The sequence below is a fragment of the Hypomesus nipponensis genome, chromosome 20 (genome assembly GCF_054491055.1).
Source record: "Hypomesus nipponensis isolate SF chromosome 20, ASM5449105v1, whole genome shotgun sequence".
NCBI lineage: Eukaryota > Metazoa > Chordata > Actinopteri > Osmeriformes > Osmeridae > Hypomesus > Hypomesus nipponensis.
In genome coordinates, this window is record NC_140380.1 from 6763616 (window position 1) to 6789719 (window position 26104).

At 48.6% G+C, this 26104-nt stretch overlaps 4 protein-coding genes across 7 annotated transcripts; 3 read left to right on the forward strand and 1 right to left on the reverse strand.

Annotated features, from left to right (window-relative positions):
* On the forward strand, positions 1–9722 carry scn4bb (sodium channel, voltage-gated, type IV, beta b). 4 transcript variants are annotated; one of them, XR_014734547.1, is made up of 7 exons: positions 1–579; positions 1087–1392; positions 5004–5167; positions 5984–6203; positions 6445–6574; positions 6743–7789; positions 7999–9722. XR_014734547.1 is itself a non-coding variant. In XM_084683752.1 (6 exons), the coding sequence occupies exons 2-6, from the start codon at positions 1305–1307 to the stop codon at positions 6837–6839; spliced, it is 699 nt and encodes a 232-aa protein (XP_084539878.1). In that variant the 5' UTR covers positions 1–610; positions 1087–1304; the 3' UTR covers positions 6840–9722. The 4 variants fall into 4 exon arrangements, 3 of the variants coding, with proteins under 3 accessions (XP_084539878.1, XP_084539877.1, XP_084539879.1); XM_084683752.1 differs by having other exon boundaries at positions 1–610; positions 6743–9722; XM_084683751.1 differs by having other exon boundaries at positions 6743–9722.
* On the reverse strand, positions 9660–25768 carry tmprss4b (transmembrane serine protease 4b). The gene is made up of 12 exons (XM_084683750.1): positions 25748–25768; positions 12897–13056; positions 12639–12791; positions 12361–12487; positions 12158–12271; positions 12027–12070; positions 11766–11928; positions 11316–11482; positions 10923–11018; positions 10649–10791; positions 10204–10353; positions 9660–10068 (listed from the first exon to the last, which is right to left on the reverse strand). Exons 2-12 carry the CDS (start codon positions 13027–13029, stop codon positions 10057–10059), a joined length of 1302 nt encoding a protein of 433 aa, XP_084539876.1. The 5' UTR covers positions 13030–13056; positions 25748–25768; the 3' UTR covers positions 9660–10056.
* tmprss13b (transmembrane serine protease 13b) lies at positions 16002–21355 on the forward strand. Its single transcript, XM_084683748.1, has 13 exons — positions 16002–16199; positions 17236–17407; positions 17577–17687; positions 17852–18001; positions 18139–18265; positions 18769–18867; positions 18961–19004; positions 19096–19258; positions 19482–19660; positions 19809–19904; positions 20018–20160; positions 20439–20594; positions 20849–21355. The coding sequence occupies exons 1-13, from the start codon at positions 16185–16187 to the stop codon at positions 20861–20863; spliced, it is 1470 nt and encodes a 489-aa protein (XP_084539874.1). The 5' UTR covers positions 16002–16184; the 3' UTR covers positions 20864–21355.
* On the forward strand, positions 22827–24076 carry fxyd2 (FXYD domain containing ion transport regulator 2). The gene is made up of 5 exons (XM_084684295.1): positions 22827–22887; positions 23020–23055; positions 23162–23236; positions 23505–23541; positions 23777–24076. Exons 1-5 carry the CDS (start codon positions 22878–22880, stop codon positions 23796–23798), a joined length of 180 nt encoding a protein of 59 aa, XP_084540421.1. The 5' UTR covers positions 22827–22877; the 3' UTR covers positions 23799–24076.
* Positions 25769–26104: the final 336 nt, after the last annotated feature.

Here is a 26104-nt window from a genome sequence, read left to right on the forward strand (position 1 = left end):
CCGAGCGGCGGAGAAAAGTTGAGAGATAGCCAGAGGGGCCGGCGGGCGGAGGAAGACTCAGCATTGCTTGGTCTCGGTTATCCGGGAAGGAGACCAGCGCCTGACCATCAGCCTTCAGTCATCAGGAATACTGCAGCAGCCCTTCTCCCACAGCCCCTCAATACTTCCTGTCTGTCTCTCTCTCTCTCTCTCTCTCTCTCTCTCTCTCTCTCTCTCTCTCTCTCTCTCTCTCTCTCTTTCTCTCTCTAAGACTCTCTCTCTAAGACTCTCTCTCTAAGATTCTCTCTCTCTCAGTCTTTCTCTCGCAGACTATTTCTCATATCTCAGTCAGGCTCTCTCTCTCTCTCTCTCATACACACACTCTCCCTCTCTGTCTCTCTCTCGCCGGGGCTGCAGTGTGCCTCTCTGTGCAGGGGAAGCGCTGCCTGGATTCTCCTTGACTGCACCGTGACTGACTGCAGTGATTTTCTCCTGCCTCCACTCTACCCCGCGCCTCGCCGCTCCGCCGTGCCGGTCCTCCCTGACTCTGCTGTGCCGCCAGCCTGCCGGCCACTCAGGGAACACCAGCCGCAGGAGCAGGTACCGAGCATACTGGAGCGCAGCTTTGAGAGTACGCATAGAGCACTGCACGTCTGCCTCTCTCTCTTTCTCTCTTTCTCTCTCTCCCTTTGTCTCTTTCTCTTATTTCTTTACTCTCTCTCTCTTATTTCTTTACTCTCTCTCTCTCTCTCTCTCTCTCTCTCTCTCTCTCTGTTTCTGTCTCTGTCTCTGTCTCTGTCTTTTTCTTTCTCTCTCTCTTTCTCTCTCTCTCTTTCCCTCTCTCTCTCTCTATCTTGCACACACTCCCTCGCTCTCTTTCTCTCACTCTACGCACACAAACACACACTGTTCATCTCACCTCCGATTGTATTCCCTCTCCGCTTCCCGTCCCCTCACACTCTCAACATCTTCCGGAACGCGCGTTCGATTTGGGAACTTTCTCCTTTCGAGTTCTCCCTGCCTCTCCCCTGGCCCCTCTCCTCCCCCTCATCCCCCTCATCCCCCTCTCCCGTGCGCCCTCTGTCTAACCTCCAGTCCTTCTCGCAGGACCACCGAGGAGGCTGGCAGGCAGATGCTCCGCGACCAGGACTAGGGGGGGGAACGTTTGGACGTGCCTTGGCTGAGATCAGACACACAACGGTCCCCGCTCCAGCAGACCGAGGGTCTGGGATTACCGACTCGGGGAGGGGGGGGGGAATTTGGCTTCGCGGACTCCCGGGCCTGGATCCTTCCGCTGGGTGTGTTTTGGATCCGATCGGACTGTCATGGAGGTTCACAGGAGGAGGGCTGAGAGGGAGTGTGTGTTCCCCACACATGCGTTCACCACCGGCCTGATCGTCACTCTGCTCCTTGGTGAGTTGTTTTACGATCCCCCCCCCCCCCTCTCTCTCTTATATTGACCTTTTTCTGTCAACGGTATACTATTCTGTGCGTGTGAATCTACATCTGTTTCAGTCCGAGGGAATTGGGAATGGTGCAGCACTGATTTTATTTTCCTTCGAAACTTTTCTTAAGCCTGTGATACTAGAATCGGGGCCTCGCTTTTCCATCCTGTGGTCAAATGAAAGATGGTAGAGGGGTACTGGTTTGGCACGGTGAGCTTGTCGCTGGAAAACTGTGCTTCAGTTAGGATGTGGGCTTCTCTGATGGCTTGTAAAAAGGGCGATGCAAAGTATGATTGGATTGGACATAGTAATGACGGTACGCCCTGTCATCAAGCTCCCTCAGACAGATCACTGTACACACACATCGAACACATGCTTAGGCCTAACTCACACACATTCCCCAGCGTCACAGATTGTACATATACAGCAATTGTTCTGTAGAGTTAGGTCAAAAGCAGCAACCGTGTTATCGTTGATCAAAATGCCTCGCAACCGCAGGAGGTGAGGGAGCGGTGGGTGTCTGTAGCGACAGCAGTGTCTGGAGAAGTCTGAGGTCTTTGAGGGACTTGAAGCGAGTGGACTCGTATTTCTAGAAGGGGTTGGCTCAGGGGTGGCTGTGGAGCTGGGCTCGCCCACCCAGGGGTTGGCTCAGGGGTGGCTGTGGAGCTGGGCTCGCCCACCCAGGGGTTGGCTCAGGGGTGGCTGTGGAGCTGGGCTCGCCCACCCAGGGGTTGGCTCAGGGGTGGCTGTGGAGCTGGGCTCGCCCACCCAGGGGTTGGCTCAGGGGTGGCTGTGGAGCTGGGCTCGCCCACCCAGGGGTTGGCTAGACGCAGGTGGACGAGCAGGTTTCAGCCTGAGCGAGACAGCCTGAGCACGGCTTGGACAGCTTCGCGGCTCTTCGGACAGCCGTCAGCGGCACCGCTGCAACGTTAGCCTCCTCATTTAACCCTGGACGCGCTGCTGCGCGCGGTGCAAGGACGCGTCTCTCACGCCCTGGGAGAGCAGAGGGACCCTGGCCACCCAAATCTCCCCTCCCCCCTGTCCTGTCCTCTCGGACAGCACCCCTTAGTGGCTGAGACGTGCTACAGGCATGACGTACTGTAGCCAACCGCACACGGAGGCTGGAGGGGGGGGGGGGGTGAGTCTGGATCCTCGAAGACTGCAGGCCACCGGCCACGAGGACAGGACATACATTATGCCCTATTTCCGACGCAATGCAAATTTCAAGGACCTCAGTTTCGGTCGGCTTTCCGCGCATGCATTGTACTCAAAGCACTGACGTATGTAGGCTAGAAAGTGGAGCATCCCTGCTGAGTGTTCTAGTTGAGCCACCATCACACAGGGAGAACTTTGCAAACAGAACGTTGAGAACGATCGGAGGCACACAAACAATGGGTGATGGTCGGTGTCGGGAGTTTGAGTGTGTTCACCTACAGTTTGATTTACTGTACCAGGCTTATTGGTTAGACATGCTACATTTTTGTCACACAATCCTAAGGTAATGTGAGATGAAAACGAGAAGAGAAAGAGGATGAGAGAGGAAGAGGAAAACAGAGATGGGGGAGAATGAGTGAGCGTTTACCTTGGGTGCGTTTCTGCAGCATCACTGTGCTGCATTGGGGCAAAGGTAGAGGGAGAGCAGAGGGGAATGAAGAGAGAGAGGGAGAGCGAGACAGAGAGAGAGAGAGAGATAGAGAGAGAGAGATAGGGAGAGAAAGAGGGAGGGAGAGAGAGATAGGGAGAGAGAGAGGGAGGGAGGGAGAGAGAGATAGGGAGAGAGAGAGAGAGAGAGAGGGAGGGAGAGAGGGAGGGAGGGAGAGAGAGATAGGGAGAGAGAGAGAGAGAGAGAGGGAGGGAGAGAGAGAGGGAGCAGAGGGAAATGATAGAGAGCAGAGGGGAATGAAGAGAGAAAGGGAGAGGGAGAGAGAGAGAGAGAGAGAGAGAGAGAGAGAGAGAGAGAGAGAGAGAGGGAGGGAGAGAGGGAGAGAGAGAGCAGAGGGAAATGATAGAGAGAGAGAGCAGAGGGGAATGAAGAGAGAAAGAGAGAGAGGGAGCAGTCATACTCAAAGGTATTATGCATGCATGCGCATGCCCCTCTCAATGCAGTCTCCTCTGTACTTTCCAGCCCGACACCGTCCCGTCCCCAAACTGCAGAGAACAGCCTTGTCCGGAGTTGACCTTGAACACTGTTTGTTGACGACGTGTCACACCGGCTGAGGGCTCGCATATGTGAAGACACACTGAGCGGAAGGGAAACCAGAGAACGAGGACAGCCATGTTGAGAGAGTTAAAGAGAAGGACGGGCCGGGCGTAAATTGTTCGGACAGCGTTCCGGGCGAATAGTGGGGTCCGGCCATCGATCATCTTTAAGCCCACTTCCAGTTCAGCCGATGTCAGCGTTATCGGAAATGTGTTAAGGAAGGTGGCGAGACTTCAGGGGGTTATTTTGATTTTTTTTTACGGAGGTTCCTGTGGAAAGGGATCCCAACTCATTTGTTAATGACTGCGTTTAATGAGCCGGTGTGAAGTTGAACGGCCTCAGAACATCCAAGAGACCGTAAATAAACCCCCCGCCCCCCGACACACACACACACACACACCACCTCAGTCGCAAACACTCCGGCGCTCGTACACGGCGAACGACCAATAACTGCATCCTTCCCTCGTGTGTGCTCGTCGCTCGGCGAATCGACGGGGGCCGTGTCGCTTTTTATGGCTCTGTCTCCCGGTTTATCACTCCCGTCTCCCCCCGCCCGCCCCGCCCCCCCCCCCCCCCCCCCGCTCCCCTTTCCCTCCTTCTCACTGCGTCAAGACAACAGGGCTCGCATCGCCGACTTGGGGGGAGCGCCGGCTTTTGCGCTCGGCACAAGGTTTCCCCCGCTCGCTGCGTCGTGGTCGTGCCTCGTGATGCATTTCAGATGCAGTCAGTCAGTTTGTCAGGCAGTCAGTTTGTCTGAAATGACAGCTAAGGTCAAAGGTCAAAGCGGACCATTAAGTCCAAGAAGGACTCAACCTGCCCCTGGTGTTACGCTCTCCCACCAAAGAAAGGATCGTGTAGAAGGACATTAACAATCGACAAAGATTTCATCGTTTGTGATAGAGCCGGCCGGGGAAATGTGCACCCTCTCCTCTTTCTGTCTCCTCCGTGGCTAAGAAACGAACGTGGGATGATCAATAAGGAAACACTATCAACCCTAAAATGGGATGCGAACTCAGAGTGGGCAACACCAAATGAACGGGACTGCACGTTCAAACTTCACGTGCGTATGTCGCTTTGGGTGAAAGCGTCCGTTTACGTGAATGCATCAATTGCTCTAGTCTCTCTCTCTCTCTCTCTCTCTCTCTCTCTCTCTCTCTCTCTCTCTCTCTCTCTCTCTCTCTCTCTCTCTCTCTCTCTCTCTCTCTCTCTCTCTCTCTCTCTCTCTCTCTCTCTCTCTCTCTCTCTCTCTCTCTCTCTCTCTCTCTCTCTCTCTCTCTCTCTCTCTCTCTCTCTCTCTCTCTCTCTCTCTCTCTCTCTCTCTCTCTCTCTCTCTCTCTCTCTCTCTCTCTCTCTCTCTCTCTCTCTCTCTCTCCTCCCAGGTGCGTGGGCTGCTCACGCGCTGGAGATGTCCACGGGGAAGATCCCGTTCCTCGTGGCAGTCAACGGCAGCACGGTGCTGCTGCCCTGCACGTATGCCAGCTGCATCGGCATCAAGAACCTCTACTTCAACTGGCAGTTCAACGCCAACGGCACCATGGAGAAGGTCAGACGCTTCCTCGGTAGAGACCGTCTGAAGCGGTCGGTGACACCAGTGGTTCCCAACCTCCTGGTCCCTCTGGGAACAGCCGTCCTGCGTGTTTGAGGTGTTTCCCCGCTCCAACACACCTGATTCAAATGATCGGGGTCGTTATCTAGCTCTGCTGAAGCCTGCTTATGACCGTTCTTTGGAATCAGGTGTGTTGGAGCAGGGAAATATCGAAAACATGCAAGACGGGGTGCACAGAGGGACCAGGGTTGGGAACCACTGGGTCAGACGAAGATAGTTGATGTTCTGTATAGCTGCGTACGCTGTAAATGAAGTTGCCGGTCATATTGAAAGTGCGATCATTGTTCGTGGTGAGCTTGCTTGTGCTTAAAACAAGTACATTTGGCTGCCAGTGCAGTCAGAAAATGTAAAATAAATACATAATGTGTGTTAAATTAAGTCACTAGATAAGCCAGTCATTCTAGAAACAAGTCCGACTACATTTACAATCTAAAAAACTGATTATCAAACTCAGTCAGATATAGAGGTTTTGCAATGTCCATCTCACGTACTGTGACGTGGCTTCAGCAAAATAGAACTCGGCGATTAGACTGGAGGGCTTCGTTCTGTGTTTACATTTAGTCCTGTAGCAGACGCTCTTATCCAGAGCAACTTACAGTAAGTACAGGGACATTCCCCCAAAGCAAGTAGGGCGAAGTGCCTTGCCCAAGGACACAGCGTCATATGGCGCGGCGGGGAATCGATCCGGCAACCTTCTGGTCACTAGCCCGACTCCCTCACCGCTCAGCCATCTGACTCACCCCTCCCCTCCAGCTCTGCGAGTCGACGATCCCGTCCGAGGGGGTGGAGCCTCACGTGAGCGTCTTCCACGAGCGGGTGGAGTTTGTGGGCAACACGCCGAGCAACAACATCTCCATCCTGCTGGCGAACATCACCTTCGAGGACGACGGGGAGTACACGTGCTTCGGACGCAACCCCAAAGAGAAGGGCAAGAACCACAGCGCCATCTTCACCCTCAGCGTGGTGGACGAGCGTGAGTACGAGCCGGAACGCACCGAGGAGCAGACACGCATCCTCCAGAGGTCATGGACGACGATGCCGGGTAATACAGGAAGTGAATCTTATCTCATATCCTATCCTGTCCTCTGTCCTCCCCTCTCCCCTCTCCCCTCTCCTCCCCTCTCCCCTCTCCTCCTCTCCCCTCCCCTCTCCCCTCTCCCCCTCTCTTCTCTCCGTTCTCCCCCTCTGTTCCCCTGGGGGCGTGGCCTCCGCAGTAAGGGTGGTGGACAACACGCTCACCATCATCATCGCCTCAGCTGTGGGCGGGGGCATTGCCCTGTTGATGGGGTTCATGCTGCTGAAGAACTTGACCATCTTCATCCTCGCCAAGATGGAGGAGAAAAAGTGAGTCAGACAGAGAGGGGGGAGGGCGAAAGGTACCAGTGCGTGGGAACCCGGCGGCGCAAAGGAGATGCCGCTCCCGTCTGTGTCCGTGCAGTGCACGGAGAATGGAGTGCCGTTTGGTCGTGCGGCTTTAACCCTGCCATGTTCTCTCTCTCTTCCCTCTCGCAGTAAGGAGTGCCTAGTGACCTCCTCAGGGATCGACAACACCGAAAACGGCCTCTCAGGATCAAAAGCAGACTCGAAAGCGACACCAAAGAAGAAATGAAAGTACTTGCATGAATGTATCCATGTATAAATAGGCATCGGTCGACGGCATAAATTCACAGGTGCACATGTTTATGCGCAAAAGACTCCAGTACGTCCAAGTCGACATATGATAGATAGAACACCTACACCTAGGATTGGATTTTCATGCATTATAGTAAAAAAAAACTATATATATATAATAAGTAATATTTTTGGTTTAGAATATGCTTGAGACAGGAACTAATGCAATGTAAGCTGTTTTATTCTGGGCTGAATCTTGTTCCCGAAACCATGCTCTAGGCCTCACACAAACACTTCAGAACTCAAGACCATAGTATGGTTAAATATCCACAATAATTATCCACAAAGTCTATAAGATGAATGTAAAACTACAATCTCCTGACCTGGCATCTTATTCCTATTAATTTGTTTAGTCTTGTTAAGTCCAGAGTCTCCTCATCCCAAAACGATTTCCCTAATTGAAGTCGAGCTAATTAGTTTGGTCTGTGAGGAGGAGTTTGTTTTGTTTGTCAGCATTAAGGGCATTTGTGTGGCAAGGATATGGATTCAGCTCAGCTCCTAATAAGTTTTATTTGCCTAATATAAAACACAGGTGCCTGTTTTCATGCTTCTGTCTACCCCTACTGGCAGAAAGTACAAGTGCAAAAGAATCATTTATGAAACAGCAAAACGCAACCAAATAATACAAGCTGGTGAATGATATTGTAGACAATCCCTGAAACCGACCCCATAGAAAATGGAATGAACCTTTCAAGACGCTGCTTCAAGACAAATAACGAATGCATTTTTAAGCATGTAAAACAACAGTCCAGAATAGAAAACGTAATCTCTCTTTTTTTAATGGCTAGGCCTATGCATTCCGTATCTGCTTGAGGTTGATTCCAAATGTCTCCACATCATGGTGCCAACCATCCCCAGTTGGCAAGGCTATGCACTATGAGGTCAAAGGTTAGTCGAAAACGCGTAGATGCATCTTCCACTGACAACTCATCATTTACAATCTTTCCACACAGCTTTCACAACACATGCGAAACAGACCATTTTTCACACCTTGCAATAAATACCCATGAGCTGCATTGCATTCATCTCAAATGCATGATTCTCAAATCATGGAAGCAACAAAAAAAGGCCTATTTGCCCCTATCATGTATCCACAGCCACACAGAGATCAGAGGTTATCCAGCGGGTGGAGCAGATTACAAGATAATCACCAGGCCCATCCCCAAATGTTATTGCTGTCATGATGTTGTTAAAAGCCCTTTAGGAATCATTCAGACCAAGGATTGTGTCAAGGGAGTGGCTCACAGACGATATCTGTGACTCCCTGACCTGAATGTCTCGTTATCCGAATACCTCGGGTGATCTCAAGGGATGCTAGTGTTTCTGGAAACGGAGGGCATTTTTCGAGAGACCTCGACGGGAGCGGTAGCGGAAATACCGTGCCTCACTTTGACGTGCGTCGCCATCAGGACAAGGAACGGAGAAAGGGGCTGTGAACAGAAGTTGCTAGGTCACGGTCATGCCACGTCGCGTCAAAGTAGCGCTGCTTCTGCGAACATTGAGAGAAACGAGCCTTATGATTGAAGCAGGGTAGACGGAAATAAACTTGAACGTAGGGATATGTATTGTTTACTTTTTCTGTGTGTGTTTGTATTTCGAGTAGCGATGATCGGCCAGTCAAGGAAGCAGTCAGAGTAAGTCAGCTGAGGTGATTATGACGTATGACAGAATTATACATGGATTGGATCACGGTCAGGCTGACGAACTTCAGGCAAGGGAAGAGATTTGGTCATACATTTAATGACCCCCCTCCCCCACCACCACCATGTGCGTCTCCTTGATCTCCAGCCCTTTGTACCGTAGATGGATACGTTTATTATAACATGTTACAGCTCCTCTAGAATGTAAGCAATAACACCAACACAAAGCAGCCAGGTGCTTCTGGAAAACAGTTAGACAGTGGGTGTGGACCCTGTATTGACAAACAGCCTCTGGCTCAACATGTAGCTGCACGGATACAAAAACTGCTTTCTTTGAGGTTGACCTTCCTACATGTTTTTATTTGAAGGATGTTTAGAACCCTGAATGTTTTCATGTGTCAATAGGACATTTTTTTGAATCCCAGAACTAAAGGCCTTGTGATGTTCTGTCTCCTATTCCACCTCGGGTTTCCATGGAAACTTGGCGAAAAGTTGTGGTGGAAATTCAATATGAAACTAAAGTTGTAACCTTTTGGAATATGCTTGAATATGAGTAACCCGAGAAGATATGAAACCTTCTGCCATTGTGGTGGATACGCTCCCTTTGAAATACAGAGACATAACTTCTCTTTACTCCTGTGAACAGAATGCCAATGTGTTGCTGAAGTCCTGTGCATTTCCAATTGGTGCCTCTGAAGAGTTATTGGAAAATACTGTAGATGTGACTTGTGTCACGTATTGCACCTTTGACCACAGAATGTTTGTGAAACGTCCCTGTTGCTCAACAACCAATTCTAAGGGGTCATGGAAAACCACCCCAACCTGAAGTGTTAGATAATTGTATTCCAACAGTAACCAAACACAATTTGCTGTTTTTGTTTGGGTGTCAGGACAGTATGAAAACATTCAAAATGTATTCACGAAAGATTGGGCGTATAAGAGTTGAATGGGGAAGTCCGGCTTTCAAACCGCCTACTTTGGCCCTACATACTGACCCCTTGGTTACGAGCAGCAAGGAAAGGCGTCACCTTGCGTGGTCCTCCCATGAATGTATAGCCATGTTCTCCCTGTTCCCTTTCAAAGAATGTCCTCCATACAATACCACGCACACACACGTGTCAGCTCTATTTTTCTTTATTATAAAAAGCCACAGAATCTAAAAATATTTGAATTAAATCACATGCCCTTTCATTTTGCCTTGTCTTTTTCACTTAGGAATGAAACAACATCGGTCAATTATAAATGCTTGAATAAGCTCTTCATTGTCTTACACAGCATTAGTAACTATGCCAAACCTCAAAGCCAACATTTGACAATAAATAAACAATTTTAAGGTGCACGTGTAAAATCTAGAGGTTTCCTGTAACCACCATACAACATCTGAGTTAAAAACACTCGTCAAAGAACATGGACCTGAAACGGTTTGATGCAAAACATTTCAATGAAAACCGAAGAAATCCATTCCTTCCATCATTTGCCGCGAAGAAAGCAATCAAGAGATTATCCCTCTCTCTCTTAAGAGTATCTCTGGAGAACAGGACGAGCATGACAATTAGGTTGAGATGAGCATTGTGACATGCAGTGAATGTACAGTTCCAATCTAGTTCTCAAATCAGCTTCTCATCCACTTTTTGGAATGTTTCTCCCCTGGTCGACGCCTACCTCCATGACTGTGAAGATCCAGTTGAGCAGGTCATCCACCCTGCTGTAGACCCCAGGGTACCCGGCGCGGGCACAACCTATCCCCCAGCTCACCACACCCACCAGCTGCCAGCGTTCAGACAGGTACACCAGGGGACCCCCACTGTCACCCTGGGGGAACAAGGAGAACATTCTGCCTCCTAAACCTCCATGACTCATGATGGTCCAAACAAAGATGGTGGGAAGACCATAGACATTTACGTTTAGCGGACGCTCTTATCCAGAGCGACTTACTATAAGTACAGGGATATTCCCCCCATGGCAGTAGGGTGAAGTGCCTTGCCCAAGGACAACGTCATTTTGCACAGCCAGGAATCGAACCGGCAACCATCTGATTCATAGCCCGATTCCCTGACCGCTCAGCCATCTGACCCCCCCCCCCATTGACAAAGGGCTACACTGGTACCTGGCAGGAATCCACCCTCCCATCCATGCTCCCCGCGCACAGCATTCTGGGAGTGATTTGAGAGCCGTACACTGAGGGGCGGGAACACACGGCCCTGTCGATCAAAACCAAGGTGGCCCTCTGAAGGACCATGGAGATCTGACCTGAAAAACAAAGGAGGCAAGAGGGCTTTCTGGTTCTTTCTCTGGCTCCTCGTTTAGGCTTCAATTCGATTTCCCCCTGCTCCCATTCCCAGCCATGTTGTATCCAACGTGGGGCCAACGCCAGGCCTTACCTCTCTCCTGAAGGACGCCCCAGCCTGTCACCACCAGAGGGTCTCCAGGGTTCATAGGTGGACTGGTGGGGGGCAGGCACACTGGTTTGACGGTGTCTGAGTCAAAAATGATTTCGTTAGGCAATAGCAAAACATGCACTATGCACCGACACTCAATCTCAGCTGTTGTCTGCATATCTTGGGGTGGTGACTGATGGATATTTGTACCTCACACTCGACAGAATCACTGTCAGCAGTTCACCCTGAGGAACACTAGATGGCAGTATGGAAAGATAACTCAAAACTTGCTTCATCAAGGGAAGCAAATGCAATCCATGACAGAAGTCCAGGCATGTGTTCAATTCTGGTCACAACATTTACTGACAGGAACGAGAGACTGCATGCGTCAAGCACCTCCAACAGTGACAGGCCGAGACAGGCGTAGCAAGGCAATGTCATAGTCGTTGAGGGACGGGTTGTAGTCTTGGTGGATGATGATGTCAGCCAGCGACATCAACCCCCCAGAGGTGCCCAAGTTGGTCCTCCCGAGCATCACCTGCCAGTGGTCCCGCTCCTTTTGGCTGTGTGAGACAGTGAACCTCAAAAGTGCGACTTGGACAAAAAAACAGGTCACATTGACGACAAAAGCTAACGCTACCGTAGCGGTCAAGTTTGGGAAAACACCCGAGTCTTTTATCGTTTTAAGAGACGCGTACACGTTTTCTATACTCAACAAACGAGGCAATTGAACAGGCTGAAGATAAACATGGGCGAGCCTTAGAAACGCTTTCCCAAACCTGACAGGAACCGTACGCTCCAACGTGTGACCACAAGAGGGCGAAGCGTGAGCGTGAGCGTACTGACCTGCTGAAGCAGTGCGCGGCAGTGACGACCCAGACGAGGGAGACCAGCGAGCCTCCGCAGGTGTGCTGACCGTTGAGGCGCAGGCTCACCTGCCAGGGAGACTCCTCGATGGTGGAGTCAGAGCCCCCCACCACCCGGTCCTGCTCCCCCACAGCACCACAGTCTAGGAGGAGGTCACACGCAAACACACACAGGTGACTCCACAAACGGTTGGTCTTGAAAAAAAGACACGCGCGCGGAAAGAAAAGGGCAAGTCTTTACCTGAGCACGAGAGCGCGATCACGGAGCCCGAGAGGCAGGTCGGTCTGTCAGGGAAAAGCAAAGACACTGCCCTGACTTGCGCGTCGGTGAGACAGTGGTCGGGGGCAGCCCGAGGACTTCCCCTTCCCTACCTGGTGGTGATCGCATCTTGGAGGGGCCCCGTGGCTTCTGGTCTCACAGCGCCGAGGGAAGCAGCCAGAGATGAGGGCAGGCTGTGGACCGGGACCTTCCTGCTCTCTGGGTTTCTGGCGGAGGTGGAGAAGGAGGAAGTCACTGAGGAGGTAGTGGATGGCGATGGGTTGACGCAGATGAGGTTCGGTGGGCGGGTTCTCACAGCGTGTAGCCCAGCTGCTGGCAAGCGGCGCGGGTGTGCTGCAACCCCCAGTCTTCTGCACAAACACTGCTCCAGCCATTCGCCACCCTCCACACCTGGAGGACCATGGCGTCTCCCACCAACCGCACTACATGGACCGAGAGAGTAACAGAAACAAGCGGGAGACAGAAAGAGAGCGCGTTGGGGAAGGAGAGATGGCGCAAGGTTGGGCTAGAGAAAAGGGTGAGATAAGTAAAGTAAGGTTGTCGAGGTCAGGCTGGATGGAGGGTGGCGTTTACATGGGAAGGTGGTGTTGGCCATCTGACTGGACACACAGTCGAGTTCGTCCTCTCCGTCCGCGCAGTGCGATGTTCCGTCACACACCTCGGCCGCGGGGATGAAGCGCACGGACTTGGGGCAGAAGAAGAACTTGCTGCAGACCAGCAGTTTGACTGGAACGCAAACACGGGGGGATGACAAAGGAGCGAGGTGAATCATAACGAAAGGCTAAATAAAAGGGGGGGGCTGTGTCAAACATGCGGACGATAATAACATACTGGCGTAGGCAGCAGTGGCCAGCACTCCCAGTATGGCCAGTACTAACAGCACAGAGATAACGACCTTTCTCCTCTTAGCCTCTTTAAGGTTTCTCTCGGTAACAGTCACCTGCATCTTTCGGCGCTTTGCCATGGTCACGGCTACCCTGAAGGACAAAAACTTGGACAAAAACGTCGGAAAGTTTAAAATGGAGCACAATTATGTGAAAGACAAAGAAATGAGACACACAGGGTTCAAAATGTGTCGCGTGTTAAGATTACGGAGTCAAGTGAAATCACAATTTTTGTCGCTGAAAACGTCATTGTGTATTGACAGCCATTTTAGGAGTTGGTGCAGGTATTAGAGCAATGAAAACAACGTCTGGAGAGGTATACACCTAATATACCTTGAATGGTTCTCTACCAAAACGTGTTCTTTGTGATGTAGCAAAACTAACTGATTCTGGAAAAGACATACCACACTGTGGCCTTGCACAAGTTAGATAAGGCTCTGTCCAGGTTATCCGATAAGGAATCTGTAGAACGTTCTGGAGAATTGCCATCAAACAGGAGGCTATAGCAACCTTGCTCTAACAAGCACTTCCTGTAACTGAGTACTTAAATCAAAAGGCTAGATGAGATCTCGGCTCTCAGAGCTCGTTGCCATGGGATGATTAGTGGCATCAGGTGTCATTATTATGGGATTGTGTGGAGGATCTAAATTGCACGGTTGACAAATCAGAGTCCATAGTAACCTTTGTGACACACAGTGCCATTCCAATCAGGGGCATAGTTCAGCTGCTTCGAAAAGTATGAGATTTCCAGATATCCATGCACATTGGAATGAAAGTGCAAGCATTCTCTTGAGTAAAGGTAGTTTTACCTATATATCAATTGCACACATGAGCAGCCAGTTTGAATGTGGCCTAACACCTTCTCGCAAGCACAAAATCCTTACAAGAAACAACCCCTTTAAAATCTATCAACCGGAATGGTCCATCACTAGTATCAGCTTTGGTCACATTCATCAAGTCAAAGTGTCAACACCAGGGCATTCAAACCTTGTTTCTGGAGATCTACCTTTGTGTGAGCTTTCTCTCCAACTTCACTTGCAACTCACTCGACTCAGCTTGTCAGGCAGCTAACTATTCGAATGAACTGTGTTTAGTTTGGGTGAAAAAAACGTCAAAATTGTATCCCTCCAGATATTCTATTTCTACACCAGTGGCCTTCAACTCTGGTCCTCAACACCCCGCTGTGCTGTGTGTTTTAGACGTGTCCCTGCTCCAACACACCTGATTCAAATAAATGTGTCATTATCAACCTTTGCAGAAGCCTGATAACGATGCATTCATTTGAATCAGGTGTGTTTGAGTAGGAAAACTACATCTAATACAAATAGCACAGTTAGCCCTGAAGACCAGGCTTGAAGTCCACCAATCAAAACGGTTTGCCGTATATTCCGAGAAACTGCACCTGTTCCTTCCCTCGGCTTCCTGCATCTGCACCTGATATTCCTGATTCTCAGAACTGATGTGAACATATAGCCTTACTATTTGTCCTGCAAGCTTCCCTTCATTTCATAGAAATTAGCATGACAGTCCTGTATACGGGGGCAAAGGTCAGGCTGGATACGGGCAGGCTTGATACAGCCTATTGCGTCTCATGATTAATAAAGTGTAGGGCAGGGTATGTTCAATGGTTAGAGCACTTCACTGCAGCTCGAGGTCATGGGTTCAAATCTCCATTTTACTGTATGTCAGTAAAGTGGCAGATAAATCAAAGCATTACAAAGACTGAGTTTTTTGGGGGGGAACAATCCAGATTTTTTTCTGGATTGTTCCGTCTTTGACCACTCGGTGTCTCTTTTTTTGTTGACTTCAACATGCGACAATGTTGAAACACCTCCTGAACAAGGCAGACAAGAATTGTTTGACTTTTTTGGAATGCCTTCATGCTCAACAACCGATTGGAAACAACGTAAATTGACACAGGGGTGGAATTAATCATCAGTCGTCACTATCACTGTGCTGTTAAGTGGACAAGCATTAGCCAGGGGCGTTGCGACACTACTCGACAAGTAGAGTATGGGCAGTGTTCATGTATCCACGTAAGGTGTATCTTAATGGAACAGAAATAGAACATAGAGGACATTTTCCACCTGATGTCATTTTGACATGTCATGAGAACTACGGGTGTCAACTTCGAAACAAAAAACGATTCTTCAAAATAGAGAAATTACATCCGTGAGATCAACATATACAACCCTATGGCCAAAAAATACTCATCTAAAGGCTGAAGAATGACAGATTTTCATGTCTGTGTACACGGCCTACTGTGGACTATCTGGCACACACACACAGACATTTTTCTGTCTTGACAATGAAACTTGCTCTTCCTGCTAACCAGTTGAGCAGGACCGTCAGCAGACTAAATTACCATAGAGAAGGTACTGTACAACCACAGTCTCTGATAGCATAGACCCATGGTACCTTTCAATGTACTGCTCTGATCTTCCTCAGATGAACAATTGGTTTTCTGCCAAAACATACAAACTTTCATAGATCGGTTTAAATTGTAGGCAGACTGTTGTTCCTATTCGAAATGGATTAGTACCAGCATTAATGATAACAGGATCATGTTGGAACAATCACCAACGATTCAAGCCAAACAGAAAAACTCGGCTTGTAATTTGATGTTTCCCATGAGACTGAATAGGGAACTCGTTCTGGGCCATTTCCTTGCACTGATGTTGATAAGGAAGATCTGGGATTGTGTGATGGTAAATAATGCGCATCACGTAACCGATGACATCGAGACCATTGTTTATTCCCATTTCTTTTTAGGACCAGTACCTGTCACGCAGGTATAGACAACTGAAAACAACACAAGAGTAAGGGTGTTGACAAGGTACATTTCATATACACGGTGTACCACACACCAGTGGAAGCTGCCGTTTCCCCTAACTGCAATGAAGCTATTTTTGAATTTGAGTCACTGCTGTGGGTGTGCGTGTGCGTGTGTGTGTGTGAGAGTTCTAACCAGACCTGGAACCAGTTATGCAGGTAGGGGAAAAACAGCGCATGGGTTGCTGATGACTGTTGAAGGAGTGGTGTGGCAGTGAATCACAAGAACTCGACAGTGACAAGAACAATTGATTCAGAGTCTCAAGAGATGAACCCCCAGTAGGATAACCTGAACTTCTGATGAGACGACCGCGTAACGTACAGTAAGGCTATCTACAATTCCTCTGAGAGGACCACAGCCTCCACATTGTCACTGCCTGGGTGGGCTTTCGTACACATACCAATGGAAAATGACCAGGTAGGGGCGGTTGTATTGTTATGTTCACTGTTAAACTAAGCATTTGTTCTTAGCACAGCCTGCTCTCCCGTTTACAGACCAGGTCGGTCTCGTTTATGTGGATTACGTGTAAGTATGTTGCCAGAGCAAGACGGCTTATTTTGTGGTTTTGATAGTTTAAAAAAATAATTCTTCTCATGAATTGTGATGTAAAAAAAAAAAAAAACTATTTCAGACACATATGCTTCAGAGAAGCTTACAATGTCTAAAATGGTTTTTATGTTTGGGCTGAATCGTGTGCTTCTCGTGTGTTGTTCATAAAAGCATGGATTGTTTTGGTTCCGTGTTCCCAGTGGCTTGGTCTGGGTCAGCGTGTTGGGCTCAGATTTGATTTAAAAAACTTGCAGTTTCACAAATTGATAAAACGTGGTAAAAAAAAGGCGCAAAATATCTACTTTTGACTCAGGCAGACAGTCATGGATAACATTGAAATATTGCTGACACATACTGATTTGACAAATTAAACATCTGGTGTGCACAACTACAGATGAAAACCTGTATCAATACAGGTAGGCGCTTCTGCTAACACAACCAGTAACAACCCTCTTGACTTTGTATCCTTTAGCATATGCATAATAAGTTTATAGAGAGTGACTAAAGTTATTATCTTAAAGTAAGCGTGGGATAAATTTTTTATGCTAATTTACAAATTTAAAGAAAATTTCGTGCAAATTATTTAAACAGCACAGTCAAAAAAAAAAAAAAAAAGTAATCGATTTTCAATTTCAGTTTAGGTAACAATAACCTTGACTGGGACACATTAGCACAATTGGCTGCTGTACAACTTTCCTATAGTTTTTGTTTACTGGTAAGCCCTTTCACCCACACTGCACTGTTGTCATGGATGACCGCTGTCACTCCCATCTCAAAGCCGACCAACTGTTCATGTGGGTTCTCTTTGATTAGAAATGTGGCGTGGCGATGAGTAACGTCGCCATCATCAAACGGAAAAGTTGGACACAGTCTTGATCCCCTCCCCCCTTCTTTTACACAACAGACTGATGCTCCACCGCCCTACAACTGTGTCCCCACCTCGCTCCCCCCTCTGTATATGGAGGTGGTAGATACCAGAGGACTTCCTGACCCCACCTTGCCACCCTACCAGCCATATTACATCCCCCAGCCTCTCCCTCAGGTCAATGTCGTCCACGTCGGCCAACAAAACAGCCGTAAGATCACACGTATCTCGCGTGTGTCGACCATTCAGCATGACCGATGTGACGTTTCCTCATTGGCGAAATCAGCCTTTTTTTCCCCTTCGGGGAGAATGATCTCGATCTTGTCCCCCTTTGCGCCTTTCGAAAGTGTGACCGTTTTGTTTTCTGTCCCTCGTCGCAGCCCCTCGTCGCAGGAAGGGCGTCTCCTGTCCGCGCAGCACCCGGTGCTTCGGAGGTTCCGGAGGAACCACCCTGCTTTTGGCCATCATCGCCATTGCAATCTGGCTGGGGGGTAAGAAGATCGACGGGTTGTTTAGGACACGCCATCATTCGGTTCCGTCGGAAATCTCCTCTGATGTCGTCGGATTGGCCTCCGTGGTCTTACCTTTTTCCCACGCTGCCTATGTGTGGTTCATGGGGGACTGACCTGATCTGACCTTTGACCTCCCCCTGCAGTGCGCTACGGGCCCTCCCTGGCGTCTGGCTACCTGAACAACAGCTCGTCTTACCGCCCCATGGAGGTGGAGAGGGACACATGCCCCGCCACCGTGGTGGAATGCGACGGCGTGAGGAACTGCAAACTGGGAAGCGACGAGACCAACTGTGGTCAGTCCCCGACCACACGCTTCAGCACGGTTCTAGAAACAACAAACGACGCCTGCCCGCGCTCACGACTCTTTCAGTGTCTGTGTTATCCGTTGCTGCTGAAGGCTGAGGTGTTTGTGTGTGTGTGTGTGTCACAGTTAGGTTCGCGGCCAACAGGGCTCTGCAAGTGAAGACCGCCAAGTCCGGAAGATTCCTCCCTGTGTGTAGCAGCGGCTGGACCAAGACACTGTCCGACCAAACCTGCGCCCAGCTGGGCTTCAGAGGGTGAGCATGGACCTGTTTTATGGACGGCAAGGAAATGCTATTAACAAGTCTCCACCAAGCCTCTCAGAGGGATTTGCTGCTCTCTTGTGGTGGATTTGGTGCAGCCAACAAAGTCATTTTTAACGTGTCTGTGGTCTTTTCTACACTGTGCCTCTTATGTCATGGTACAAATACGCAAGGACTATGATGAAGGATGTGGGGGAAGTCTTTTGTGGTGCTTTTGAAGGCAGACACAAACATGAATACACTGAACAGTCCCTAGCACAGTGATGGGAACACGTTTGTTTACCGTTTCAGCCTCACAGAACAGGCACACAGTCAACACAGTTGCCGTGTGTTGTCACAACATCTCACACCGCCGGAACGTTCTCTATCCATTTTGTTTTCATTTCAAAACATAAAACATCTTACGGTAAAGTGCGCTGGACATACAAAAAGGAACTTGTGTTGTTCAAGCTCTGTGGTGATGAGTGTCTTAAACTTGTCTTCGTCATCTGACTCAGGAGCTACAGAAACAGCAATATGACCAACGCCTTCTCCTCCTCATTGACCATATCACCCTCCATCACCTCAAACACCATCCAGGGAAAAGTGACGGTCACGTGAGTACCGCGCAACACTTCCCAAGTAAAAACGTAACTGTATTTAACAGTGTGAGGGATGATAAACAAACCATGTTTCCATGACGCCCTCAGCTCGTCCTGCCTTAACCAGCAAGTCGTCTCTCTGCAGTGTGTCAGTGAGTAGCAGATATGTAGTACATATTCCAGTTGCACCCTCTAGTGTCCAATATGTGACACTGCGTCTGTCTCTGGCTCCCTTCGTGGCAGACTGTGGAAAGCCACCGAACAATAACAGAATCATAGGGGGAGCTCCGTCCATGCTGGGTCAGTGGCCATGGCAGGTCAGCCTCCATTTCCGGGGTTATCACACCTGCGGGGCCTCCCTGGTGTCCCCTGACTTTGTGGTGACGGCGGCGCACTGTTTTAACAGGTCAGTGTACAGGGAGGAAACCTCCCAACGATAATAGCAACGTATTCGTGCCGTCGTGTGTGTGTTTATCCAAAGTCACTTGAAGGAGAGACGGGGTGGGGCTTTGAACCTGCGACCTCTTGCAGTCCAACGCTCTACCGCTAAGCGTCTATCCGTCCGCGCACAGTCCCCGTACTCTGTATCAACATAAACGGACTGGCTCCTCCCCCCTTCCCCCCTCCAGGAAAGATTCATCCTACCTGGTGCCGGCTAACTGGCGCGTGTACGTGGGCATGGTGTCCCAGAACACGCTGCCCGCCTACTCTCCGGTGGAGAAGATCATCCTGCACGAGAGCTACAACGCAGGCACCAACGACTACGACATCGCCCTGCTCAAACTCACCCAGCCAGTGGGAACATCCGGTCAGTGTTGCCTCTGTTTCACGACAGTTAGGAGGTGGGGGGGGGGGGGGGGATGCGGAGGGGGTTGAGGCAGCGTTGGCTGGAAGTTCTGGCGGACGATGCGCCGTTACGCACCTCACGGTGACGACTTGTGTTTGTGTCGCGACAGATTCGATCCAGCCGGTGTGTCTGCCGGTAAGTGAAAAGGTCTTCTCTCCTGGCGCCACCTGCTGGACCACAGGATACGGCACCACCGAGGAGAGCGGTGAGTGAAGTTGCGTCGAATTGCCAAAAGGACGCGCAAAGGAAAAGGAAGTACGCCACCCGAAAGGACAATTCAGTTGCATGATGGGATTTTTGTGTGTGCTCGCTGTCCAGGCGTAGGCTCCGTCAACCTGATGGAAGTGTCGGTGGACATCATTGACCCGGCTCTGTGTAACCAAAACACGGTGTATAGTGGCCGCGTCACTGACAACATGCTGTGTGCCGGAAATTTGGAAGGAGGCAAGGATTCATGCCAGGTCAGTCAATGATCCTGGGGGACGTCTTTCAGGTGGCTGAGCGGTTAGGGAATCGGGCTATTAATCCGAAAAATGCCGGTTCGATTCCCGCTCGTGCAAAAATGACGTTGTGTCCTTGGGCAAGGCACTTGCCCCGGGGGAATGTCCCTGTACTTACTATAAGTCGCCCTGGATAAGAGCGTCTGCTCAATGACTGAATGTGTAAATGTCTTTAAGATGGCGATCCCAGCCCTTCACTGTCCTCGTCTCAGTGTCCCACCTTGTGCGTTACCCCTCAGGGTGACAGTGGGGGTCCTCTGGTGTGTAAGGACGTGGACACGCGCTGGTACCTGGCGGGAGTGACCAGCTGGGGGGTGGGCTGCGGGCGGAGGAACAGCCCAGGGGTTTACAGCCGGGTCAGCCGCCTCCTGCCCTGGATCTACAGCAAGATGCAGGTGAGGGGAGCCCCCTCCACGAGTCTCCATCTTGGGGAAACTCGGCTCAGTTTCCCCGTTTCGACCCGCGTATTCGAGTGTCTCGCTGTGACACTGTGGAGTTCGTTCCACCTCAGCAAGCCCTCTGTGACATGCTTGCGTGTAAAAAGGGCTATACAAATACATTTGATTTGAGCATGTCCTCGTATCTCATCGCAGCCAGCTGAATGTCACCCAAAGGCCTTCAGATGTGTTTCTTTTCTCACCCCTTCCAGCAATCGAAACCTTGACGTGAGCCCAGGAGCTGTCGCAGGCGCGGCCTCGTCTCGCCTGCACAAGATACACGCAGAGAAACTCCTTCTAGACGTCCAGTCTTGAGCCTGGTGTGACCAGGGAGATCTGAAATAAGGGTGTGACCCTCATCTGTGAAATCACGTAAAGACACTTGAACAAACCTCAAAACATACAGCTGTTGAAATCAACTATTAAAAGTCAAATATTTATTGAGTCGATGGTAATTGCTGATGTGTAACAGTTGACACTCAAGAATGATTCCTTAAGATAACCTCAGCTTGACTTTGCCACATTCTGTTGCTCCACAACAATTTTCTTGTAATATGTAGATGTGAAGGATGAGAGAAGGATTGATGTATTTTGCATCTTTTCTGATAACTCAGATTACATGATGGCACTGATGATTTGTAGATGTCGTTCCTATGTTCACTTTCAAACTCCAGAGTGACATGCATTAAAGAATAAACCTTTTCGTGATTTCGTTCAAATTCATTCACATTGTTATCATCCAGGTTATTATTATTAATTAATATTGTATTTTTACCATTGAATATGGCATCCAAGTCAGTGGGTAGTAGATTTAATAATTTAGATAAGACTTTTCAACCCAAAGTTCTCATGGACTTGACTGTGGAGAGAGATACATTCGGGAAACTGCTGTAAACATGCAGTTAAACAAGCTATCAATTACTTCACAGCCACAATGGACTAAGAAAAGTAAGCTCAACACAAGCAACCCTTCACAGATAAATGTGATCAGTTAACACCGTGAACTGTTCGTTTTGATTCTAGATCCTAGCTAAATAACTACCATGCTGCTACAAACCATTTTTTTTTTTAAAGCAGTTGAACCACTACTAGGAACTACACCTCGACAAGGAAGTGTGGATTTTCCATTTATTAGACAACATGGGGGAAGAGAACAATTACTGAGAGAGTTGTTGCATGTCGACATGTGAATAAATGACCAGCTAACCTCCAGCAGGCCTCAATGGTAAACTGGAGGTTTACAGAGGACATTATTGTTATGTTCTATCAGTATTCGTAGGACTAAAGCAGCCATGCTCACCAAACGCGTGTTCTGACCCCTACAGACTCACAACCACACACAAACACACGCTGAATTCAACTCATATTGCTGTTTGCTCACTGTCCTTGGTGAGTCTCTTATCTCAGAGGAGATGGTTGTTTTGTACTTCATGAGTTTTCCATTGCTATTGGCACCCTTGTGGTGTGTATTAGTCTGTCTACCTGAAGGGCAATTTGATCATTACAGAATCACATGTTTGGAGCCTTGTTCTAGCTAATTTCCCCCACAATCATTAACTTTTCAACAAACCACGCTGTCTGCTGAGAGAATAATTTCAACCCTGGACATCTTTCAGCAGTTTATCTGTGAACATAGTTTCAACCGGAAACATCGTTTTGTTCTCTTATCTTCATCACAACTTTACAACATCATTGATCCCATCCCCCCTCCCATCCCCGCAATCCTGATCCGGATTACTGAATTCAAATTCAAATCATTTTCTTGTTTGTTGGGTATACAGCTGCAGGTCATTTTCTCACACAACCCCCAGTCCCTCCTTGTTTTAGTCAAGTTCCTTATCAGATACACTGTTCTTAAACTTGCTCACTGTGTAGAATGCATGTTGTCAGAAGCTCATGGTCAAATAGTCAAATAGTGCAGACTGTATATATATATCTGGCTCTCTTTTTCTAAGTCTGTTGATTCATTCTATTGAAGGAGTAGCAATCTTCTGACAGCCATGTGGATTGTTCCCAATTGGTTTTGATGATATTGGCTGATGATTGCCAGGGAACACATTGTAATACATTGTAGATTAGCGTGTGTGTGTGTGTGTGTGTGTGTGTGTGTGCGTGTGTGTGTGTGTGTGTGTGTGTTTGGGTAGTGTGGGCAGGGTTAAGTTTTGTCTAAGCATCTCCCTTCAAGCAGCCAGCTCCTAACCTCATTCAAACTGCGACTCTCAACACAGACAAACATACAACATGGGCGCAGGTAAGACTTGTTAATCTATGAATGCTCTACCACACAAGTTTCCACTAACACTTCAAAATACCACAGGAATGATAACGGTGATGTCATGCCTTTTGGTGTCCTTTCTCTTCATTTTTTTTCTCCACAATTAAGACACACCAGACCTTATGGATGCCGACTTCAACTACGGTATGTGACTCAAACCTAGCCTGGTATCAAAGACAACACGTGTGCATGGATTAGTAATTGGTTCTGTGCTGAACAGCCTGTCTTTGCTATTTATTTCTCCTATCAGACTATTATTTAATTAGGAAAGGAGGACTCATCTTCGCTGGCGTGCTCTTTTTGGTGGGAATTGCTATCCTTTTCAGTAAGTTTTGCCGTCCTGCCCACAAACGCCTGCTGACAAAATTGAGTTTTCGTGGGTTATCTTCCAATGTTCCAAAGATTGTGGCGACATTGCTGCTACGGCAAGGGGTGGCAATGTGTTCATGTTCAGTGTTAATGGGTGGTGATTTAAGGGACAATTGCTAGGAACGTGTGCTTTTGTAAACATGATTAAGCTCAAGTGTTGTGGATGTGACTGTGTGAGGAAACAGAGCTATTTTTTGGACTGTGCTGTGTATTTTGTGCCGCAGGTAAGAAGCTGAACTGTGGGGCAAATCGGAAAGCAAAGTAAGTAAACATCCAATGCATCCCACACCATTCACGTTTCACAAACTATTTAGGCACAGAACTATGACCATCTGTGAAGACCTCTGGAAAGTCCTCTGTCACACTGCTTTGAAAAAAAACTTTACAAATACGTTTAGATTTGACATTGTACTTGAAGAAAAACTAATAATTCACCGCAAAGTAACACACCTTAATGCTCTCCGGTCCAATGGTTTGTCTCGTGCTTCGTCTACAGGCCTGTGAGGACTGAGGAATGAGTCACAACGACAGATCAGCGGACACACCCTTCTGCTACTCCTCTAATGCCTAGAGGTTGGACATCGAGAAATGGATGCTCAGATTAGGTTTGCTGTATATGTTAAACAAAAACAACCAGAGCGACTTCGTGACATAGCCTGGTCTGTCGTCGTGTGAAGTAGGATGCCCTTGCTCACCACTGTCACGATGTAGTTAGAAGGCAAACGGAAAATCCGTGTCTAGAATGTGGCTGTTCAGTTTGTGACCAGACTCCTGTTAATAAAACTGTTGTTCCATACGTGTGCTCATTTGCTGCGTATAATGTATTCATGTTGATCATGATTTGGATGGTAGCCTATACGGCATTATAGGCGACGACTTCGTCACCTGTGCCCGCCGTCCTGCAACAAAAGCGGATCTAGACAGTCAGGAAGGACCTTCTAAACCGCTCACTGCTCACGATAAGAAATACATGATTATTATGATTTCTTTCTACCAGGGGGTGGCAGCAAACACTTAGCAAATGCCTCTCGAGGCGCAAATTCCACCCCCAGTACAATGGTTCAAGACAGGACGCCAGAACATGCAGAGGCAAGTTGAGGCGCATCGGGCAAGTAGGGACAAGTTGATGCTGAAGTTAAAAAAAAAAAAATATATATATATATATCATTTTGAATGGTCGGGTTGGAAACGGTTGTGTTTTGGATTGGATTTTGAGCAACATAAGAGCTGTTCCGTAGGCAATGTAAACAGGCCTCTCATTAAAAACGTATCAATCAATGTGTTAAAAGGAAGCGTTGTCAAACGCAACTCCAATGGCGAATTGATCCAGGCCTCTGTAGCCCAAATGAAACGAAAATATTCCAAATGAATGACATGAGTCAGTTGTGCATGCATATTTGACATGTATTTTCAAAACAAGGTGTGTATGTTACCACACAGTGTTTTTGATGTAGGCAACAGGTTATCCCATGGGATCAGGCCCAAAATGAGGTGTTCCAAAGTGTTTAAAGTCAGGTGACTTCACAAATTCGGCGAGGGCAAATAAACAGATAAGTTAGTTGAGTTAACTGCATCACCCGTCAATTCGGTGGGAGACCAGGCCAGTCAGACACGCAGGCTACTATAAAAATGTGGAGAGAAGAAACATGAATGTTTAAAACAGGTCAGTGTACGGATGCACACTTGTGGTGCCGACAGGTTTCTGGGACAGGTTGACAAAGCACATTCATCAGCGAGACTGCTCTGTCCTGGGCTAATTATTCCTGAGTAAATAAGTCATCATGGACGAGTCAGAAGCGGATGACAAAACACACAAACTGTCTTGGTAAAGCTTACAAGTTGTAGGCGACTGTAAAATGGTGTGATTGGCGTGAAAGTTGCATATTCCACCAAGTTCTTCAGCAATCTGAAAATCCATAACAGAACAAATCGGTGTGTGCTCCTCTAAGTTTACAATCCTATTCTGAGTGTATTTGCGCAGTATGAAAAGTATTTTTGAACCGCAATAGTCTTTACAGGTCGTCTGTTTGTACAAGTAGCATGTGCGCGCGTAGGCCTAATTGCTAATAATTAGGTGCATCAATATCAAAGAAGTTCCCTGCCATTCAAGGTTTCGAAACGTGAGGAAGATTTGACCTTTTTTAGTACACAACTAATATTTTCTGGTTGGAACCTCTATCCTTGTGTGGGTGAATTTGTGTGTGCATGTACGCGCGTACGACTGTGTGAGTGTGTGTTCTGTGTGTCTGTCATCACGCCGCTAAGTGCATGGCTCTGTTGCTGCGGAGGAAATAACGTTTATGTCAATGCGTATTGAGAGTCAGTTATACCACGCTTGAGCCCAATCAAAGTCATGACTCATAAAGCGAATTTGGTTTGAAGTAATGAAGAGTCTCCGAATAGATATCCTTTGCGCAAAGGACAAATGTAGTTAGCAAGTCGTTTTTACAGAGGTGGGCACGCTCACCTGTGTGGCAAGCCCAAAAGTCCACCTGTCTGCGCCCGAGCATATCCATATGGGAACGAATGGAATAACCGCTGCTCAACTCATCTCGATCAGCGTTGAGCTCTCGCTGTGGCGCATCGTTCGGCGGCATTTCATTAGAGTACGGAGGGAGGGTTTCTATGCATGGTAGCGACATCGGGAGGAGGGTGCATGGGCGGGGCTCAGGCAGTTCTCATTTCCCCGCGATGGTTAGCGGGGCAGCAGGGCTGGAGAGTCCGCCGGGGAGCCTAGTCGCCAGTCCAGCACGGAGACTCGCCTGGCCAAACACTGCGCCGCACGTTCGCCAGGATTGCCAAACATTCCTGAAAAATATACCTG

What these genes read in the sequence shown, in the direction of transcription:
- fxyd2 (XM_084684295.1), top strand. An exon ending in GGATGCCGACTTCAACTACG is followed by an intron (nt 23,056 to 23,161) that starts GTATGTGACTCA and finishes TTCTCCTATCAG; the next exon opens with ACTATTATTTAATTAGGAAA. An exon ending in GGGAATTGCTATCCTTTTCA is followed by an intron (nt 23,237 to 23,504) that starts GTAAGTTTTGCC and finishes TTTGTGCCGCAG; the next exon opens with GTAAGAAGCTGAACTGTGGG.
- scn4bb (XM_084683752.1), top strand. Translation starts at nt 1,305, where the DNA reads ATGGAGGTTCACAGGAGGAGGGCTGAGAGGGAGTGTGTGTTCCCCACA. An exon ending in GATCGTCACTCTGCTCCTTG is followed by an intron (nt 1,393 to 5,003) that starts GTGAGTTGTTTT and finishes CTCTCCTCCCAG; the next exon opens with GTGCGTGGGCTGCTCACGCG. An exon ending in CCTCAGCGTGGTGGACGAGC is followed by an intron (nt 6,204 to 6,444) that starts GTGAGTACGAGC and finishes TGGCCTCCGCAG; the next exon opens with TAAGGGTGGTGGACAACACG.
- tmprss13b (XM_084683748.1), top strand. An exon ending in CGTCTCTCTGCAGTGTGTCA is followed by an intron (nt 19,005 to 19,095) that starts GTGAGTAGCAGA and finishes CCTTCGTGGCAG; the next exon opens with ACTGTGGAAAGCCACCGAAC. An exon ending in CGGCACCACCGAGGAGAGCG is followed by an intron (nt 19,905 to 20,017) that starts GTGAGTGAAGTT and finishes CTCGCTGTCCAG; the next exon opens with GCGTAGGCTCCGTCAACCTG.
- tmprss4b (XM_084683750.1), bottom strand. Translation starts at nt 13,029, where the DNA reads ATGGCAAAGCGCCGAAAGATGCAGGTGACTGTTACCGAGAGAAACCTT. An exon ending in GGCCAACACCACCTTCCCAT is followed by an intron (nt 12,488 to 12,638) that starts GTAAACGCCACC and finishes CGGTCCATGTAG; the next exon opens with TGCGGTTGGTGGGAGACGCC. An exon ending in GGGCGTCCTTCAGGAGAGAG is followed by an intron (nt 10,792 to 10,922) that starts GTAAGGCCTGGC and finishes TTTGTTTTTCAG; the next exon opens with GTCAGATCTCCATGGTCCTT.